The sequence below is a fragment of the Lathyrus oleraceus genome, chromosome 1 (assembly GCF_024323335.1).
Source record: "Lathyrus oleraceus cultivar Zhongwan6 chromosome 1, CAAS_Psat_ZW6_1.0, whole genome shotgun sequence".
Classification (NCBI taxonomy): Eukaryota; Viridiplantae; Streptophyta; class Magnoliopsida; order Fabales; family Fabaceae; genus Lathyrus; species Lathyrus oleraceus.
Genome location: NC_066579.1, coordinates 307801373 through 307822223, shown reverse-complemented (window position 1 = coordinate 307822223; position 20851 = coordinate 307801373). Strand labels below are relative to the sequence as shown.

The 20851-nt window shown below is 35.8% G+C and overlaps 2 protein-coding genes and 1 long non-coding RNA gene across 14 annotated transcripts in view; 2 read left to right on the top strand and 1 right to left on the bottom strand.

Annotated features, from left to right (window-relative positions):
* The window catches only part of LOC127132294 (TMV resistance protein N), a 6734-nt gene extending 2352 nt beyond the window's left edge, over nucleotides 1–4382 (top strand). For 6 of the 8 annotated variants that reach the window (XM_051061228.1, XM_051061206.1, XM_051061263.1 and 3 more), the window contains exons 4-6: nucleotides 138–443; nucleotides 535–1311; nucleotides 1506–4351. In XM_051061228.1, coding sequence (XP_050917185.1) covers nucleotides 138–443; nucleotides 535–1311; nucleotides 1506–2036 — 1614 coding nt within the window. In that variant the 3' untranslated portion in view covers nucleotides 2037–4351. Of the gene's footprint in view, nucleotides 1–137; nucleotides 444–534; nucleotides 1312–1505 lie in introns of all 8 variants that reach the window. The other 2 variants (XM_051061220.1, XM_051061238.1) reach the window with 2 other exon arrangements.
* Nucleotides 1–13591, bottom strand: part of LOC127132333 (disease resistance protein Roq1) — a 16012-nt gene extending 2421 nt beyond the window's left edge. Inside the window, exons 1-4 of one of the 5 annotated variants that reach the window (XM_051061304.1) lie at nucleotides 13018–13590; nucleotides 11041–12145; nucleotides 10564–10854; nucleotides 4491–4756 (exon numbers count right to left, since the gene is read on the bottom strand). In XM_051061304.1, coding sequence (XP_050917261.1) covers nucleotides 4736–4756; nucleotides 10564–10854; nucleotides 11041–12145; nucleotides 13018–13481 — 1881 coding nt within the window. In that variant the 5' untranslated portion in view covers nucleotides 13482–13590 and the 3' untranslated portion in view covers nucleotides 4491–4735. Of the gene's footprint in view, nucleotides 1–4490; nucleotides 4757–4798; nucleotides 5264–6091; nucleotides 8740–10221; nucleotides 10855–11040; nucleotides 12146–13017 lie in introns of those variants that run through there. The other 4 variants (XM_051061296.1, XM_051061274.1, XM_051061290.1 and 1 more) reach the window with 4 other exon arrangements.
* Nucleotides 13429–14975, top strand: LOC127132367 (uncharacterized). The gene is made up of 2 exons (XR_007806690.1): nucleotides 13429–13564; nucleotides 14608–14975. It is a non-coding gene; the product is annotated as an uncharacterized LOC127132367 (long non-coding RNA).
* Nucleotides 14976–20851: the final 5876 nt, after the last annotated feature.

Genomic DNA, 20851 nt, shown 5'->3' with positions numbered 1-20851 from the left:
CTTGATTTAGTTTGTTTGATTATTAGAGCTATTAATGATTATATACTAATTGTATGTAAAATCTATAAGTATATGTTGAAGTTGTAACATATATACATGGATTTTTGTTCACCTGTGTTTTTTTTTTCTTCTTAAAGGGAACAAGTCAAATTGAAATTATATATTTGAAATTCCCACTATTTGAAGAGGAGGTCGACAACGAAGAAGAGGTAGAATGGAAAGGAGATGAACTGAAGAAGATGAAAAACCTCAAAACACTTATTATAAAAAATGGTCGCTTTTCTAGAGCTCCTGAACAACTTCCAAATAGTTTAAGAGTTTTGGAATGGCCTGGATATCCTTCAAAGTATATGCCATGTGATTTTTGTCCAAAGAAGCTTTCCATATGCAAGCTATCTGAAAATGGCTTTACTTCATTTGAGCTGTCTGGCTCATTAAAAAAGGTTGATCTATTGATTTCATTTCCCTCAATCTATATAGCGATTCATCACTTTAATAATTGTTGTTTCTTTTTCTTTGTTTTTTCTATTGCAGAGGTTTCTACATCTGAAAAAGTTAAATATAGACAACTCTGGATGTATAACACAAATACTTGATGTATCTGGTCTCCCAAATTTAGAAGAATTTTCGTTTCGAAAATGTGAGAATTTAGTCACAGTTCACGATTCTATTGGGTTCCTCAATAAGTTGAAAATATTAGATGCATTTGGTTGCAGCAAGCTAAAGAGTTTTCCACCTTTGAAATTGACATCTCTAGAAGAATTGGAACTTTCATATTGTAAAAGTCTTGAGAATTTTCCTGAAATATTAGGAAAGATGGAAAATTTAACTGACATTTTTTTCGTGGACACCTCCATTCAAGAATTGCCATTCTCATTTCAAAATCTTACTCGACTTCGTAATTTAAGATTATGGGTACGCGAAAAGCGCATACTACAAAACAACATTCCCATGAAACCAAAACTATTGATCGATGCTTCAGGTTGTTTGTCGCCAAAACCAAATGATAAACTGAGCTCGAGAGTCTCTTCAAATCTACAAACGCTTGGACTCCCACAATGTAACCCGTCAAATGAATTTCTTTCATTAATTCTAACATGGTTTGCTAATGTGGAATATGTAGATCTATCAGGAAATAATTTCACAACTCTTCTGAAATGTCTCGAAGAATGCTGCTTTGTGATTTCCCTTAATTTGAATGGTTGCAAGTATCTTCGAGAAATTCATGGGATTCCACCAAAGTTAAAGCGTTTATCTGCATTACAATGCAAATCTTTGACAGCCATGAGTAGAAGCATGCTACTGAATCAGGTTTTATTTTTTATTCTTCCTGTCTTTTATTGCATATTTCCTAGTATACAATAATGTATCTTAGAGTAATCCTTTAAATTGGTTCCAAAACTATCATTTCCCAAGAATGAAAGAGATCAATAATTTAAGAACCAAATCAAACGGTCAACCATTATCTTGCTAAACTAAACATGTGAATCATATTTTACTAATAGGAAGTGCATGAGTATGGAGGGACTGAGTTTATTTTGCCAAGTACAAGTATTCCAGAGTGGTTTGAGCACCGAAGTAGGGGACCATCAATTTCTTTTTGGTTTCGTAATAAACGCCCTTCCGTAGCTCTCTTTGTGGTATGTAAATCGAAGCGGAATAAATATGAGTCATACTCAACACGTAACAAGTGCTACAATAATGAACTAATTTCATTAAAGGTCAAATTGTTCATCAATGGCTACAAATATAGATATTGCAAACTTGAGGTAAAACAAGGCCATACACATGTGTATGATTTGCAACTGCATGACATGGGTCTCAGATTTGCACCGGACAACGACGGAGTTTTGTCACCAACTGAATGGTTCCAAGTAGAGGTTAGGTATGTAGGTTCAATGGTGAATTCACTTCGTATAAAAAGCGGAATCCACGTATTCACGCACAAAAGTAGCATGGAAGATATTCAATTCAATGACCCTTATAAAAGAGAAAAGCAGTTTTTTTGGGTGTTGAATTTGTATACTTATGTTTGAGCAAAAATGTATGGATCAACTGTCTGAGATGCTTCTTCTGTCATCAGGGTCTGAGGTCCAATCTGCATCACGAAAGACTTGTAAAGTGGGAGTGGCAGATCACAAAAGACTTGTAAAGTGGGAGTGGCAGATCACAAAAGACTTGTAAAGTGGGAGTGGCAGATGGAGACAGATGAGCAAGCAAGAGACCATGGTTGAGAGTGCCTTTTAGATATCTTAAGATCCTCTTGACAACAACCCAATGAATTTCAAGAGGGTGTGCCATGTATTGACATACCTTGTTAACTGCATAGGTGAAATCAGGTTTAGTGATGGTGGCATATTGGAGTGCTCCAACCACTGACCTGTACATGTGGGGATCAGAGAGAGCTGGAGATCTTGTTTTGGTAAGTTTACATGTTGGGGTATTAACAGAGGCGACCTCAAGCATATTGGTTCTTTGAAGCAAATCCCTTAGATAATTGGCCTGAGTTAGAAGAATAGGCCCAAGAGCAGCATGTTTGACTTCAATGCCAAGGAAATAATCATGATTGCCAAGTAACTTTAGGGAAAAAGCAACATTGAGATTGGTAATGATATCTTGCAGAAGTGTGGGGAACTCCATGTGATGATATCATCAATATAGACAAAGAGATAAACTATATGCCCTTGAGAAACTAGAGTGAATAGTGAAGGGTCACATTTGCTGGCCCGAAAATGCAACTTAGAGAAAGTGATTTGGAGTCTCTATCAAACCACTGTCTGGGAGTCTGCTTGAGGTCATAGAGGGCCTTGTTGAGTTTACACACAAGAGAATGATCATACTGAACAAACCTTTGAGGTTGTCCATGAAAACTTCTTCATCAAGCAACCCATTCAGAAAAGTATTATTTACATCAAGTTGTTGAATTGACCAGTTATGAGTGATGGCAATAGTAAGAACAACTCTGATAGTGATAGATTTTACAACTGGGGAGAATGTTTCGTTGAAATCAAAGCCATGCCTTTGATGGAAACCCTTGGCCACTAACCTGGCCTTGAACCTGTTAACAGTGTCATCAAGATTCTCTTTAATTCTAAACACCCACTTGCAACCAATAACATGTTTGTGAGGTGGTAAGGGAACAAGAGACCAGGTTTGATTTTTGATCAAAACAACATATTCAACCTGCATAACTAATTGTCTTCCATTGAGGGTTAGCAAGAGCTTGTTTAGGGGTTTTAGGTTCAACATGAGTTAGTAACAATCGGGGTTGTAGTCTTGGTTGAGCAAAGCCAAACTTGGCTCTGGTTGCATAGAGTGCAAGTTCTCAGGTTTAGAGAGAACATGAACAACCATAGAAGGAATAGCTTAAGGTCACTCTGTTGAAGGTCTGAAAGAAGATATAGTGGTGGAAAGATGCGTGAGAATTGTTAGATATAGGAGAAGACATGGGACATAAGGAGGAAACAGGTGTGATAGCACCAAACTGAATGGGAGAACCAACTTCTAGAGCTACAAAAGAGGTTTCAGGTGTGATAGCACCAGACTAAATGGGAGAACCAGCTTTTGGAGCTACAAAAGAGGTTTCAGAGGAGGAAGCCTCAGAAAAGGAAGTAGGAATGTGACTACTAGGTGAATGATTATATGAAGAAGTAGAAAGATAACAGGAGGACCAAAACTAAGGGGTGAGACAGAGATATCTTTCACAGGTGAAGAAGTTTGAAAAGGTGTGAGAAATAAGTCAGAGTTAGGAACCTTGCTTCATTGAAAAACACATCCTTGGAGATGTATAACCTTTCAGTGGGAGGTAGACATATGTACCCCTTACGTGAATTGGAGTAGCCAAGGAAAAGACATTCTTGGGATCTAAAATCAAGCTTGTGAGTGTTATAAGGTCTGAGTAAAGGAAAACAAGCACACCCAAACACTTTTAGGAACTTGTAGTTATGTTGTTAGTTAAAAAGTAAGGTGTAAGGAACCTGAAAATCAATAGATGAGGTGGGGAATCTATTGATAAGAAATACTGCAGTAGAAAAAGCATAATCCCAATAGGTCAAGGATAAGGAAGCCTGACTTAAAAGAGCGAGGCCAAGGTCCACAATGTGCCTATGTTTCCTCTCAACCACTCCATTTTGATGATGAATGTGAGGGCATATGAGTCTATGGATGATACCATGATCATTAAGGGATTTGGTGAGAGGCCTAAACTCCCTACCCCAATCAGATTGAACTACTTTGATGGGGAGTTCATGTTGAAGTTCAACCATTGTTTAAAACTGCTTGAAAACATTGAGAGCTTCAGAATTGTTCATAAGTAGGTAAAGCTAGGTGAATTTAGCATAAGCATCAACAAAGGACATATAATAATGATACTCTGATGCAGAAGCCCTTGGAGTAGGCCCCCACAAATCAGTATAAATTAACTGTAAAGGTTTAGTGTAAGAAGTGTGTGAAGTGAATGAGGGAAACCTGCGAGCTTTTCCGATACAGCATGCAGCACAAAACAACTCATTGTATTTATTGTGAAAAGGAATATTACAACCATGTAAGACAAATTTAATAGAGTGAATATGGGGATGGCCTAACCTTAAGTGACAAACATAAGGCAAACTAGAGTATACACCAACATAATTAACACTAGATACACAATTATTTGAGGAAGGTAAACAAGACAAACTAGAGTGTTTAGCATCCTTGGATACATAAAGTGTAGGAAACACATAAAGACCACCCGATCCTACCTGTCCTTCAAGTAGAACTGCATCAGAAATTTGAGATTTAACAAGGCATTTGGTAGCATAAGTAAATTTTTGGTTATTGTGGGAACTAGAAGTAAATTATGGAGAGTGAGTTATGTGTGTCAGACAAGGTGCAGGAAAAGTACTGACTCCAGTAGATAGACTGTTCAAACCTTTACCATTACCTACAAATATTTGATCATGGCCTTTAAAAGGAGTTGGTTTCTGAATGTTTTTAGCATCATTGGTAACATGGAAGGATGCTCATGAGTCAGAAAATCAGGGTGAGGAAGTGGAAGATGATGGCAGTGTGTTGGCTACAAAGGTACTTGGTGGTGGCGAGGTGCAAGTACCAGGTGGTGGCGAGGTGCAAGTACACTTCTGTCTTAATCAAAAATTGAGGAAGAGATATTTTGAGGTGTTTTTCTCAAACAACGGGTGATCCATATTTATACAACTTTGAATTTATTCTGGACCAAACAAAACAGTCGGTGCAATCACAACCGTCCAAAACTGATGGCAAAACCCTGACCGTTTAAAATATCACAAAGTTAAATTAACGGAAATTGGTTGAAAATTCCAATAAAATATGGTACTTTTTAACATTTTCGGTAAAATTGGAAACTCCCAAAATTCATAGAAATTCCAGTATATCGAAAATTCTGAATACACTATCAAAAATTTTAATGGTACCATAATTTTGAATTGACTACTAGCAATTTTGTATATAAATTTGATTAAATGTCAAGTATAACAGAAAGGTAGCAAGTTAAATGCTCCACAAATTATACTCTGAAAAATATTAGGCCCGTCTAGTGCAAAATCAAAGACCCCAACTCATAATCTCCAATTTTACTCTCGTAAGGTTTCTTTTCTGCTGCATCCAGGATGTTCTATAGAGAGTAAAGATACTCTCAGATTAGATACTTCCTCACCATGCAACAAAAATGAAGGATTTTCCATGACAACAATTTATCAGAACTTTTCATAAATGGTAAAAACAATTGAAGTGAAAAATGACCTTGAAGATAATGTTAAAGATTTTCAGGAACTGGATATGTGGAGAAGTTTGCGTGCAATCAATTGGCTAACTTGCAAGAAGAGAAGAGAAAGTTTAAAAAGAACATAAAAATCATGAATAATCAGACTGAAAATTCTACAAAAAAGGAGAGACAGGGTTACTATGTAAAAAAACATAGTTGTTTCAGAGGAAAAGTGTTGAAAACCATTCATAAATAATGCAACTTTTAGATGACCAAAAATTTGGGACATCAGACACATCATGTCTGTAATAAACTTGTTGAAATACAAGAGACTAAGAGACATTTGAATAAATTGTGTGTTTTGAAAAGTACTACAAAAACTTTTTTATATATAGAGAGATTACAACTAATTACATGATATAGTCGATCTGAGACTATTTGATATACAAATATTTTTAACATTATTTACTAATATCAACACTCCCCCTCAAACTTGAGCATATAAGTCAAATGCACCAAGCTTGTTACATATATAATTAATTATGGGGCTTCGCAGAGATTTTGTAAACACGTCTGCCAATTGATCATTAGAGTTGACAAAGTTTGTGACGATGTTACCTGATTCGATTTTCTCTCTGACAAAGTGACAGTCTATCTCAATATGTTTGATCCTCTCATGGAAGACTGGATTTGAAGCAATATGCAATGCAGCTTGATTATCACAAATAAGTGTCATTGGTCTTACTTCTTCAATTTGAAGTTCCTTGAGCAACTGTTTTAACGAAATAAGTTCACATGTTGCCATTGCCATGGTCCTATACTCTGCCTCGACGCTTGATCTTGCAACTACGTTTTGTTTCTTATTTTTCCAGGATATAAGATTTCCTCCAACAAGTACACAATACCCAAAGATAGATCGTCTATCAATGGGTGACCCTGTCCAATCAGCATCGGAGTATCCAACTATCTGAGTATGTCCTTTATTTTAATACACTAGACCTTTTCTTGGAGCACATTTGATGTATCTCAGAATCCGGATAACAACATTATGTGTTCCAGACAAAGGGAGTTTAAGAACTGACTTACCACACTAACTGCAAAAGAAATGTTTGGACGAGTGACTGTGAGATAATTCAAATTTCCAACCAATCTTCTATACCTTCCTGAGTCAGATAGAGACTCCCCCTGATTGGATAGTAGTTTGACACTTGGATCCATAGGAGTATCAACTGGTTTAGCATTCAACAAACTTGTTTCTTCCAAAATATCCATAGCATATTTCCGCTGAGAAATCACCAAACCATCTTTTGATTGGGCTACCTCAATACCCAAGAAATAACAAAGTTTACCAAAATCTTTTGTCTGAAATTGATTCGAGAGATGTTGCTTTAACTGGAGTATACCTTGCTGATCACTACCAGTTATGACAATATCATCTACATACACAATAAGATAAATACACCCTTGGACTGAGTGGCGATAAAAAATAGAATGGTCAGCTTCACTACGGACCATACCAAACTGTTGTACTACAATGCTGAATCTGCCGAACCAAGCTCTCAGAGATTTCTTAAGACCATAAAGAGACTTGTGTAACCTACGCATCATATTCGATGACTCCCCCTGAGCAACAAATCCAGGTGGTTGCTCCATATATACTTCCTCTTTAATATCACCATGTAAAAATCATTTTTGATGTCAAGTTGATGAAGAGGCCAATGTTGAATGGCTGCAATGGCTAGAAGAAATCTAACAGATGCCATCTTGGCTACAAGCGAGAAGGTCAAACTGAGTGTATCCTTTGGCTATCAAGCGAGCTTTAAATCAATCAATCTTACCATCTGGACCAACCTTCACTGTATAAAGCCAACGACAACCTACTAAATATTTTCCATGGGGTACAGGAATCAGTTCCCAGGTACCACTGCTTTGAAGATCATACATTTCATCAATCATTGCTTGCCTCCACTCAGGGTGACATAATCTTCACCTGGAGTCTTAGAAATAGAAACACAAGACAAAAAAGACAAACAAGTATACTGCAAAGGGGAAAAACGATGATAACATAAATCAATATAATGTGGAGAAAGATTTTGTGTTTGACGTATAGCTTTTCGAAGGACAATCGGAAGATCGGACTCAGGTTGCAGGATCAGATCCGGTGATGGCGGAGGCGTCGGAGGAGAGTCTGCAATGACCTCAGGGACAGGGACGACATGCGTTGGGTAGGTTGTGTACAAAACATGTGGATCCGAAGACTCTGAGAGGAATTGGGTGAAGTGGGGAATTGGGAAAAAGGATTAAATGAGGGATTTTATTGTTAAGGACAGATGAGGGCATGCGATTTATAAGGTAACATGTCGTTAACACAGCATCCCCCCAAAACCGAAGTGGAACATTACCATGGAAAAGTAGGGTTCAAGTGGTTTCTACAAGATGTCGATTTTTAGCTACCCCGTTTTGTTGAGGTGTGTGAGGGCAAGATGTTTGATGGAGAATACCATTGCATGACATAAAATTCTGAAATTGTTGGGATAACTATTCACGGACATTGTCATTTCTTAAGGTACGGATACACACCGAATTGAATTTTTATTTCTTGATAGAATTGTTCAAATATAGAAAATAATTCAGATCTATTATTCATTAAAAATAACCACGTGCAACGTGAAAAATCATCAATAAAGGTGACAAAATACCTAGACTCAAGAGTAGAGACAGTACGCGAGGGACCCCAAACATCGGTGTGAACTAAAGCAAAAGGGGACGAAACTCGTTTATTGACTCGATTGGGAAACTGACCACGAGTGTGTTTCCTTAGCTGACACGACTCACAATGTAAATTAGATACCTTCGATAAATTTGACACCCTTATGTAGTTTGAAAAGACTGAGATGACCTAACTGAGCATGGATAGTGAGTGGAGAATCTTTGACTGAGCATGTCTGAGATGATACTGAGAGGTAATAAAGGCCTTGAGACTCACATCTGACACCAATCGTCCGTCCCAAACTTCGATTCTGCAGGGTAACATTATTGTTAGTGAATGTGACACTACAATCAAGAGAGTGAGTTAAACGACTGATTGAAAGTACATTAAATGGACAATTAGGTACATAAAGGACAAAAATAACAGAGAGAGAAGGTAGAATTTGAACAGTACCAATCCCTTCGGATCGGGTTTGAGAACCATTGATAGAAATTATAGTAGGTAAGAAATCGGATGTACAGAGGGAAGAGAAAATATTTTTATTACCGATAATATGATCAGATGCACCAGAATCAAAGATCCAAGGTCCAAGAGAAGATGATTGAGAGAGACAGGTAAATGAATTACCAGTGTATGCTACCGTAGCAGTAGAATCTAAGTTCTGATAATTCTGATACCACCTGAGAAAATCATCGTAGTTTGGCGTATAGTTATGACTTATGAGGAGTAGCCATGAGTATCAAATCTGAAACAGTTGCCCTATGGATAGTGGAGCAGTGGGAAAATTGTCGGGATCGGCCGTCTGACGTGCTGTCACGTGCGGAGGTTTCTGCCGGTGAAAAGTGGGGAACGACTGGATCGGAAGAGGTGCTTCTGATAGTAGGTTACCGGAGAATTTTGAAAAGTGATAGGAAAACCGGAGTGACGACACGGTTTGCAAAAAAAAAATCTCACCAAAAGACAGTGGGTCAATCGGGTAAAGTACGACGAAGAAAGAATTGCCTCTTAGCAGGCTCTAGATACCATGTTGAAATACAAGAGACTAAGAGACATTTGAATAAACCGTACGTTTTAGAAAACACTACAGAGACTTTATTATATAGAGAGAGATTACAACTAATTAATATCATGTACGAGTACGTTATAGGTACGGATACGTACCCGGTACGGGCTGGGTAATGGTACGGAGTACGACATTTTTAGAAAAACTAAGGTACAGGTACGTTAGTATAGTTTTTTTAAATACAATTATAAAAATAACAGAGTTATATTGTTTAAATAACAACAAAACATTAAAATTACAAAACAATTTGCTTAAAAAAAGTTAATATCTGCACAATAACATAAATAAATCACACTTAAAAAGTATCCATAAATCACGAAATCATAGTTGAATATCAATATTTTCCTCTCCAATATCATTAAAAAGAACGGTTTCTAGTTCAGGTTTATCGAGACTAACAACTTCAAAAATATCAACTCTATCAAATAGATCTCATTCATCTCCACCAATATCCCACATTTTTGTTGCTCCAACGTTATAAACCTTAATATGAGAAGACAGATATTTGTATGAACAAATACTAAATCCTCAACCCTCTTTGAACTGAGTCTATTCCTTTTCAATAAATGAATAAATCTAATTGTGCTCCAATTTCTCTCAACAGAAGATGAAGAGTTTGGTTGTGAAAGAACTTTTTTATTTTTAAATAGAATAATTAATCTAATTTTTACTTAGAAAAAAAAACCTCAAATTATACCATCCGAAAAAAATTTAAAAAAATAGGGTACGTGGTATCAAATGTGTACCGGTTGGTGTACCAACTTAAAAAAAAAACAAAAAAAATTGGTCCAGCTTCGGTGCATACCGGTTGGCGTACAGTACGAGTACCGGTACCCGGTACATACCCGGTACCGGTACTTTATCTAAAACGGAGTATCCGTGCTTCACAGCATGATATAGTCAATGTGGGACTATTCGATATACAAATATTCTTAACACTATATATACAAATATCAACAAAACTGATCATAGTCAAAATTTAAAGCTCTCAAACATATGAATTGAAAGAAGAAAAAAAATCAAATGAATAATTTTTAACATAAAAGACCAAGGGGAAAAACTTATACTTACCTGTAAAAACTCAGTTAGATCGGGTGACATGAATCCCATGTTTGGTAGCTTACATATAACAAGTTTCTTTGAATCAAAATCGGATGGTAACTCTTCTGAAGGATATCTCCACCATTCCAATACTTTTAAACTGTTTGGAAGATACTTGGGAGCTTTGGAGAAATGACATTTTCTGATAATAAGTATTCTGAGATTTGGCATCTCCTCAGAGTCCTCTCCATCCCATTCTATTGCTTCTTCATTTTCAATTAAGGAGGAATCTAGATGTATGATTTCAATATTACTAGTTCCCTTAAAATAACAACAACAACAAAAATAAATCAACCCAGTAAGTATATATGTAAGAATTTAACAATGATATTATGAGAAGATTTAGTTATCATTAAAGGTAAAAACAATTGTCATGAGTATATATAAGAGTGAAAAGAGATCAATAAGGCTTAGACATAAAACATGAACCACCTTTAACAACCTTACCTTATTATTTTTTAGGACTTGAACTATATCTTCTCGGAACCATAATCTACTGCGTCTCCCAGGATCGCTTGGCGATTCATCAATGACAATTTTTTTACCCATGTTCTCTATCAAGGGACGTGGTGTCACCTTACCATCCAAACTGATATGTATGAGAGACTTGTCAATCAACACTTCGATATGATTTTTCATATCTTGACCATACCGAGCACGGAGAATATCTACAACATCTGTCAATTCATATCCCTTAAAGCAACAAGTAATGTCAAGAAACACGTTCTTCTCCTCTTGATCCAAATCATCGAAGCTTATTTGAAGTATATTTTGGATGTTGTTAGGAGGATTCCGTTCAAACCGATCTAATGTATGTTTCCATTGGTCAACACTTTTTCCGGACAAGTTGGAACCTATTACTTCCAAGGCCAATGGAATCCCGGAAGCATAAGTTACTACGCGGCTTAAAAGTTCTGTGTAATTTGGATCAACAATGCCTTGTTTAAACACCCTGTGGCTAAGCAACTCAAGAGCATCTACGTGATTCAACTCTTGTACCTCGTATCTTCTTTCAAACCCATGAAATGCTAGCAAATGTTTGTCCCGTGATGTAATGATAACTCTGCTACCAGGACCAAACCAATCAAGTCCTCCAACCAAGATCTCTAGTTGCTCAAGTGTGTCAACATTATCTAGGATGAGAAGAACTTTTTTTCGGCGGAGCCTATACTTTATTCCAGAAACTCCTCTACCAGCATTTCCTGACTGAATGTCTTTCAATCCAACCATTTCTGAAAGAAGCCTATTTTGGAGGTGCACTAGTCCATGCATATTTGAGTTTTCACTAACATTGGGAAGAAAACATAAAGCTTCAAATTGGTCTCCAATCTTATTATAAACTGCTCGAGCAAGTATTGTTTTACCTATTCCGCCAACCCCATAGATCCTGACTGTGAGGACTTGTTTTGATCCCAACTCTAAAAGCAAACACACTTCTTCCAATCGAGACTCCAGCCCAACCGTGTAATTAGCAATATGTACTGGAACAAGATCAAAATTGCTAGAGACCTCTTCCACAATCCGTTCAATAAACTCAAATTCATATCCATCCCTGCTAAATTAGAGAGATTGAGTCAAACTGAATGCAAATATAAGCATGCATTCAAACTTTAAATTTATTACAAATAATAAAAGGTTTAAGTAAGCATTGCTTATCTCTTTAAAAATAAACAATAATTCAAAGCAAGGTTATCAAACACGGAGTCTAATCAAACTCATGCAGCCTCCTTATACTCTACTTATAAACTTGTAATAACATATATATGATATCCGTTTTAATCTCTGAATGTATGAGGGGCTGTCACTATAATCTTCGAATGTATTAAAATTGTACATCCTCAAGTGTCTCTAATGTTAGTAATGTTATGGACTAAACTGGCCAACCAAATCCACAATTGAGAACTAATTTGAAAAGCCAAAATATTTCATTACCAAAATGACTAGCAACATATTTAGGTATATCTTTATAATTTTAAACATTCGAGCATGCTTTTAAGTAGCACTCCGCAACCGCAATTGTGGCCGCAATATTGCAAATGCAGTAGCCTCCGCAACCGTACCGCAATTGCAATGTGATTTTAAAATCATGCTTAGAAACCACATTAGAAACCACAATTGACAATTTTACCCATGTTTTGTCAAGTATTTTTATAGAATCTCAAAATTTCAGAATCCCAAAGCTCAATTTACTTTGAATATAACGAAAAAATCTTAATAATAAGTGTTTTTCAACATTGTATTTCAAACACATCTCAATCAAAATTCACACCGCAATGCGCATAGCAGCAACCACAATCGCAACATCCGCAACTGCAATTTAAAACCATGCGTTCGAATATATATTTAGGATCAAAATGACTTATTACCCTAGAAAAAAAAAAGATCAAAAGCTAAGAAACAATATCGTTGAGGAAGGGTACCTACCCATGTTTGAAATGAAATCCAGACAAGTTAGCTACTTGATATAGAGCTTTCCTCCATTTCTTAACTTTGTCTTTGTCATATTTGAATTTCTTGTCATGCTTTGAAAAAGCTTCAGCATAAGTTCCTGTTTGATATCTTACAATAGCAGGATCGACATCGTAAAAGACGGGGAAAATAAAGCGATGATTCAAGAGAAAAGTGTCAAGGATATAGACAAGTAGTTGCAAGCAAAAGGAAGAAAAAGCATAGTTGTTAGAAAACACAATAATGGCAATTCTCGACTCATTGATGACATTCAAAAGCGTTGATGCGATTTCGTCTCCTTTGGAATGGTCATCGACGAATGTGTTGATTCCTCTGTTACTGAGAGATTTCCAGAGATTGCCGGCAAAACCGTAACGAGTATCGTCGCCGAAGAAAGTTATGAAAACGTCGTAGGTGAAGGAAGATCGTTGATTTGCCATGATACGCCGTCGCCGTCGTCGTCGTCTCTACTGGATTCATTCTTCTTATCGTAATGTCAAGTCAAGCAGCATGTGAAAACGCGGTAAGTGTTTCTTATCTCAATCATACTTGCTTTAACTCAATTTTGTCATACTCACTATACTTATTATTTTTTATTATTTTATTTTTAAATCATAATACTCTCAGTCCCTCTAAATCTAATAATAACTAATTATGACTTAAAAGAATGATAGGATATGTTTTCAGATTTAATCATGATGCTATGTTAGTATAAAAAAATTTATCCAATAAAAATATATTATTTTATTATATTATATAAATAATTTAAATTTTTTAATCTGATTTAATAAAATATATGATCGTTATTAATTGACAAAGTAATTCATTTATATAAATCAGCTTATTGTTTATTTTCTCTATATTTTCTACTAGATTAAAAAATAAGCATTGGAAGATCGAGATCTTATAATACGGTGGTGTGAGTTTAAAGTTTGTTAGCGTGGACTTGCAAAATTAATATTCACACTTGTAATTCAACAAAATCAAAGAGGTATATTAAGAGTGAGATGATAATACCCACAAACAAAGCATAGTAGTGGTAGTAATATACGAAAGAGGGTTAAAATCGACTAAGCAAATACCAATCTAATATATATTTAAACAAAGGCATTCAAAATGAATCTAATAGAGACACAATCAAATAATAAAAGTGAAATCATTCTATTATTATAGGTATATCGCCATTTGCATCCAAAAAATACTAGACAACCCTAGATTTTGTTATTCATCCCCGTTTGCATCCAAAAAAATCCTAGATTTCATCGCTAGTCTTCTCCTTCTCTAGAAAATTCCAAGAAATTGTTGTTATCTTCACGATCCAGCACGCCAATCATGTTACAATATTCAACATCAAGCAATTGAATTATTTCTCGCTCCAATCATGTCAAATGCAAATGTGGTCTTCCATCTCCATTGATGACGATTTGGACGGATTTGAACCTAGATGGTCTTTTTTTGTTGTTGTGGGATGTACAAGATATTAGTTTGATTTGTAATATCCATGAACAATGTTATTTTATGATTTCTATAAAATTCCTCATTTTTCTTCTCTATTTCTAAAATCAGGGATATAAGAGGTGTAGTCACTTCGTCTGGTATGATGAAGAAATATCTCAACGAGCCAAAGAAGTAATATCTTCAATGCATCAAAAAATAAATTAAGAAAATGTCAAGTTGAATGAAGTCATTATCAGAGAGAATCAACTGAAGTTGTAGATCAAGTTCTTGAAGATGATAAATAAATTTATCATAGGAATGACATTAGTGTTATTAATTGGATTGGTTGTATCAAATGTAATCAATTAGTTGATTAGGTTAGGTTCTTTATTTTAGGTTGATTATGCTAAGTTTGTCTGTGCAATGTAATATTCTATTAAGGGTATGGACAATGTAATTGATTATGTTAAGTTAAATGAAATGTTTAGTTAAGATTATGTCAAATCTAATGTAATTTATCATGTTAAGTTGAATGGAATGAAATGTGACAGTTTAGCACAGTTGTTCTTGTTGAATAAAAGATAATGCGACAGATTAACACAATTGTTGTTGTTGAATAAAAGATGATGTGACCAGTTTAACACAACTGTTGTTGTCGAATAAAAGGTAATGTGATAAGTTTAACATTATTGTTGTTGTTGGCAGTAATGGGAATTGTTAGGTTGAACAAGTTTAGCATTTGTGGCAGATATGTAATGTTCAACATTACATTTATGAGAGACCTGTAATGTCCAACATTACATTTAACAAGTTTAAACGTTAAAAAAAATAACAGGTATTAATGTAATGTTTGTATGTTTATGACACACTTGTAATGTTCATAACACAGTAAATTTTGTAATTTGTATAATAGACCTATAATGTTTAACAGTAAAATTTCATAATACAAAATATCATTAACATTTCATAAACTTGTTCATGATCGTTACAAATTTGTTCATGACAAACCAAAACATCAAAATTCCAAAATACTGAAATACTTGTTCATGACAAACCAAAATACTTAAACATTACAACTTTGTCCATGACAATTACAAACTTTGATCATGACATAAAAACACCAAAAATACTAAAACGGAACATAAATCATGTTCTTTGGTAGCTTGAGGTCCTTGTGAGCAAGATCCAACTTCTTGGGTAGGTTGTGTTGCACTCTTTGCACTCTTTGGTAGCTTGAGGTCCTTGTGAGCAAGATCCAACTTCTTAGGTAGGTTGTGTTGCACTCTTTGGTCCTCGAAGGAGAAGGGCGATCCAAAACGCAGCGGAATTTAAAATTTCTCCTTTAATGATCCTTACGAATGGGCATGATCAGTGATAGAATCGTTACCTCTTGTGGCGATCAAGAACGTTGAACGATGACAACGCCTCTACTCAGTCCACACGAACGGATTCCTTCAATCTCAGTGCTAGCTACTACGAATGAAGGCTTTGAGTGAGAGAGAGAGAGAGAGAGAGAGAGAGAGAGAGAGGGAAACGAAATTGCAAGTGTGACAATGTTTCTACACAAGGGTTCTATTTATAAAACCACTTGTGTGGGTTGCAAGCTAAAAAGCCCACTCAAGTGTATATGGCCCATATCTTATAATATGCCAAAATCACTTAAGCGCGTGGTACCTTACCATATTTCGCATTCTACTTAAGTACACCGTATCTTACGATGTTCTATAATTCACTTAAAGGCACCGTACATTACGGTATTCCTTAATTACTCTATCTCCCATCAATCCGTCCTTTGTGTGTGACCCTATAGGTTTTCGCGGCATTGGCAATTATATTAGATCACGTATTTAACATAATAAACAGTGAGCGGTATCTAGCAACACATCACTGCTACCCAAGACACGAAAATATCATGTGATCTGACAGATCCTTCTGTGATAATAATTATGTGTATAATTACCTTTTTGCCCTTATGTCTATATTGAACACAAGGCATAGATTGTGTCATCCTTGTCCAGTTCAATATTGGGCCCATAGACATTTATCCTGTTACGCAGGATGGGCAAATTCCATCTAGGTCACTCATGTCCCTTAGCATGCTTCGTGGAGTACCCATCAACTATCTTTATGGTCATCCAATTACGGACAATGTTTGATCAGCAATAAGGCACTCGACTCTACATCTAGGGTCCATAGTGGTTTCAGGTCGAAGGGTGGTATACACCATTATCACCATGAGAATAACTTATGACACTTTGCATAACATTCTATATAGTATTCTCATAGTGGGTCAATCCAGTATAAATATTACTCTTAATATTCATACCTATGTTTAAGACTTGATAACTCTTTATCCATGATCCATGAGATGTGATCATCAGTCTATAAACATAATAGTCTTCATGCTTTAATGTTATCCCACTTCACAATAAAGCTCGACTACGGATACTTTAATAATAATGTCCTTATGTTTAATGTGATCTCATGATTAAGTCACACTTGATACATTAAACGGACTATCTATTCCAGGGACTTTATTAAACAAACATAATAAAGCAAAAGCCTTTTATTATTAATAAATAATTCGATATAAGTACCAAAAGTATTGGCCTCTAGGGCTTACACCAACAATCTCCCACTAGCACTAGAGCCAATCAGGCATACCCCTAATGCCCATAGATCTAGTATGGCCATCATGCTTCTGCTGCGCAAGAGGCTTTGTCAATGGGTCAGCAATATTGTCAAGTGTAGGTACTCTGCATATTTTCACATCTCCTCTATCTATTATCTCTCGAATGAGGTGATAACGCCTAAGTATGTGTTTGGATCGTTGGTGAGATCTAGGCTCCTTATCTTGTGCGATAGCACCATTGTTATCACAATAGAGACCAATGGGATCCATAATGCTAGGAACTATGTCAAGTTCACTAATGAACTTTTTGATCCAAACAGCTTCCTTTGTTGCACTTGAGGCAGCAATATACTCGGCCTCAGTTGTAGAATCAGCAACTGTATCTTGCTTTGAACTTTTCCAGCTCACAGCGTCACCGTTTAAGCAAAACACATAACCAGATTGCGATCTAAAGTCATCCTTATCTGTCTGGAAGCTAGCATCGGCGTATCCAATTACATCCAACTCTTCCTGACCTCCATATATCAAGAATGAGTCCTTAGTCCTTCTCAAATACTTAAGGATATTATTGACAGTTACCCAATGGGCATCACCAGGATCAGATTGGTACCTACTCGTTGCACTTAAAGCATATGAGACATCTGGTCGAGTACATAATATGGCATACATGATAGATCCTATTGCAGATGCGTATGGAATCTTATTCATGCGATCCCTTTCTTCCTTAGTTGAAGGGGATTGTGTTTTTGATAGACACAGGCCATGTTGCATAGGTATGAATCCTTTCTTGGAATCATGCATATTAAAGCGTCTCAGCACTTTGTCTATGTACGTACTCTGACTTAGGCCAAGCAGTTTTTGTGATCTATCTCTATAGATTCTGTTTCCTAATATATAGGTTGCTTCACCTAAGTCCTCTATAGATCCAAGATATTTATTCTGTAAAACCAATAACAAATTCTAAGTACCCAATCTTCATTGGGTCCTTAGGGGTGAGTTAAAATAAGGTTGCATTTAGACAACCATTGAGAGACTCCTTTAGGAACTAACATCTTCCTAAATTTTCACTTTTCAATGGTATGACCCTTTTTGCAACAATAATGACAAGATATATTACGATGAGTTATGCTTTTACCATTCGAATCCTTTTTAAAAATTTATTCTTTTTGTATGAATTATTCAAAGATCTTTCATACTTAGAAGGATCAATAGAAAATGCACTTTTAGGTTGTAAAGCTTTGTCTAATTTGACTTGAAGAGCATTTATATCTTTTTGTCAATTATGACAAGATTCACAACCAAGCCTAGAAGGTTCTTCACACATATTCTAGTCAATTTGAATATCTATAATATATCTCTTAATAGCTTCCAACTTCCTTTCAGATTCTAATACTTTAGCTTCTAGTTGCAAAAATATCCTTTCATGTGAAGCTAATTTCTTAAAAGCATTAAATGCTTCTCTATGAAGATTATCAAAAGTGTCTTATAATTGAGAATAAGATAAATCACTAGTAAGCTCAAGTTTATAAGGACTTACTTGTTTCTTCTTCCTTCCATTATTCATAAGACAAATATGGGTTGATTCTACACTTGAAGTGGAGCTTTCATCGCTTGAGGAATCATTTGCACTCTCACAAGCTACATAAGCTCGTCTAGATTTATTAGGCTTCTTGTTGAAGGTAGAGAAAAACAAGAAATTGGGGATTTGAATTATTTTCACAGAATCAAAAATCTTTTGCAACACTACACACACAAATAAAAATTCTAACAACATAAGAAGTTTATCCTAGTTCGCTTGAAAATCAAAGTTACTCAAATCCACCCGGCCAAGGTGATTTCGCCTTCAATAAGGACTTAATCCAATAATCTCAATAGATTACAAAAATGTCTAAGAGTTTTAATAATATCTTATCCCTCTCATGTCTACATACTTAAACAAGTCACTTGAGGAATATCAACAAATTTGGAGAATACAAGTGTCTGCCTTATTGCTTCTAAATAAGCAGTATAAACACAATTAAGAACAGTGAAACAATGACCCCACAATATGAGCAATAACTCGTGTGATTACTGAATATTACAATGAGAATATGTTTAGTATTGTAGATCGAAGTGTATCATAGAATAGTGTGTTGTGATAAGGCCTTTATATAGTACTTTGAGATGACACCGTTAGAGGGAAATCAAGGGAGATTTCTTGCCAACTATGGGAATTGATGGTATTAACTTTCTTGTCCTTTCCATAGAAGCCTTGAAACATAATCCAAAATTTCCTTAAACATAATTGTATTATACTTAGAATGCTTCTTGATTAAGTTTTTTAATTCGGTCCTGTCAGACGATTGTTGAGCGTGAATCAAAGTGAGCAGAGTCAAAGTCTTTGAGCAGAGTCTTGCAGTCTTCAGATTTTCTCTTGAATAGTCTTTAGATGTAATGTCTTCAGATGTTGTCTTACAGAGTCATCAGATGTAGAGTTGAATAGTCTTCAGATGTTATCTTGAATAAGCTTTAGATGCTATCTTGAAGGATCTTCAGACGTAAAGTTGAACAAATATCAGAGTTGAACTGCAACATCAGATTTTGTATGTGATTGCTTCTTAGACGTGTTCTTGTTCAGAGTCAGATCTGATTTCTTCGTGCTGGATCAACTTTTCTGGACTGTGTCAGATGCCAAATATCAGTTTCCTCATATTCATTTTACCTTATAAGCCTGCACACTTAGAGAAAAAATTTAGGGTACCAAATTGTTTCATTCTTTGTTATCATCAAAACTTAGAGATATATTGCGGAACCAAAATCTTGTTCTAACAATCTCCCCCTTTTTGATGATGACAAAAACTTAGACTTTTGATGAAACAATGGTATTTTACAAAGATACAGATTTAAATGAATCAGAGTCAGATAGAGTATGACAGCCCCTGAGATTAGCAATCTCCCCATAAGTCTGATACTTAGAAATTTTTAAAGACATTTGTACCAAAAAAGGGTTTTCGGAGTATAGAGTTTCTTACCGGATCTTCTTAGGTTGCTTGCCTTGTTTTTATTTGTTTCTCAGATGTAGATTTAGTTTCCTTGTTCAGATAGATCTTGTAAACACTTAGGCTGCGCAATTGATTTTAATGTCAGAATGTAAGTAGTGCATTCTGAGAGTTAATATATTATTTCATCAGAAAGGCTTCTATTTATTTCTCCCCCTTTTTGTCAGAATCAAAGAGTTAAAAAATAACACAAGAAAAAATTACATAAGGCACAATTTCATTGATAAGTCAGGTGATACAAAGCAGGAGCACATAGAAGAAAGAAGGCCTCGGAGGCGAAAATTCTTAGAAAAATACAAGCAAATAATCCTAGAGTGCCTAAGGGTTTGGAGAAGGAGGCATACTCTGAAGTAGCTGAACAAGAAGATTTTAGATGCTTGAGTTAACTTGATCATGTTGGTCGAGTCTGGCTCTCACCAGTTGTTGTTATTTTTGTAGCTCTTCCAGAGTCTTGAGGACTAGAGGAGCTAGATTAGATGTTGATGACTCACCTCGAGTTAGAGTAACCTCAGATGTCTTCTTAACATCTTCCGCAGCTTTGCGAGCAGCTTCTTCAACTTCAACTTTTGCTTTAGCTTAAGCCTCTTCAACAACAGCTTTCTCAGCTTCTTCCTTAGCAGCAACTTTAGCAATAACTCTTTCTTCAGCTTCTTTCCTAGTCCTTTCAGCAGCTTCCTGCGCCAGACGCGCTTCTAGCCTCTCT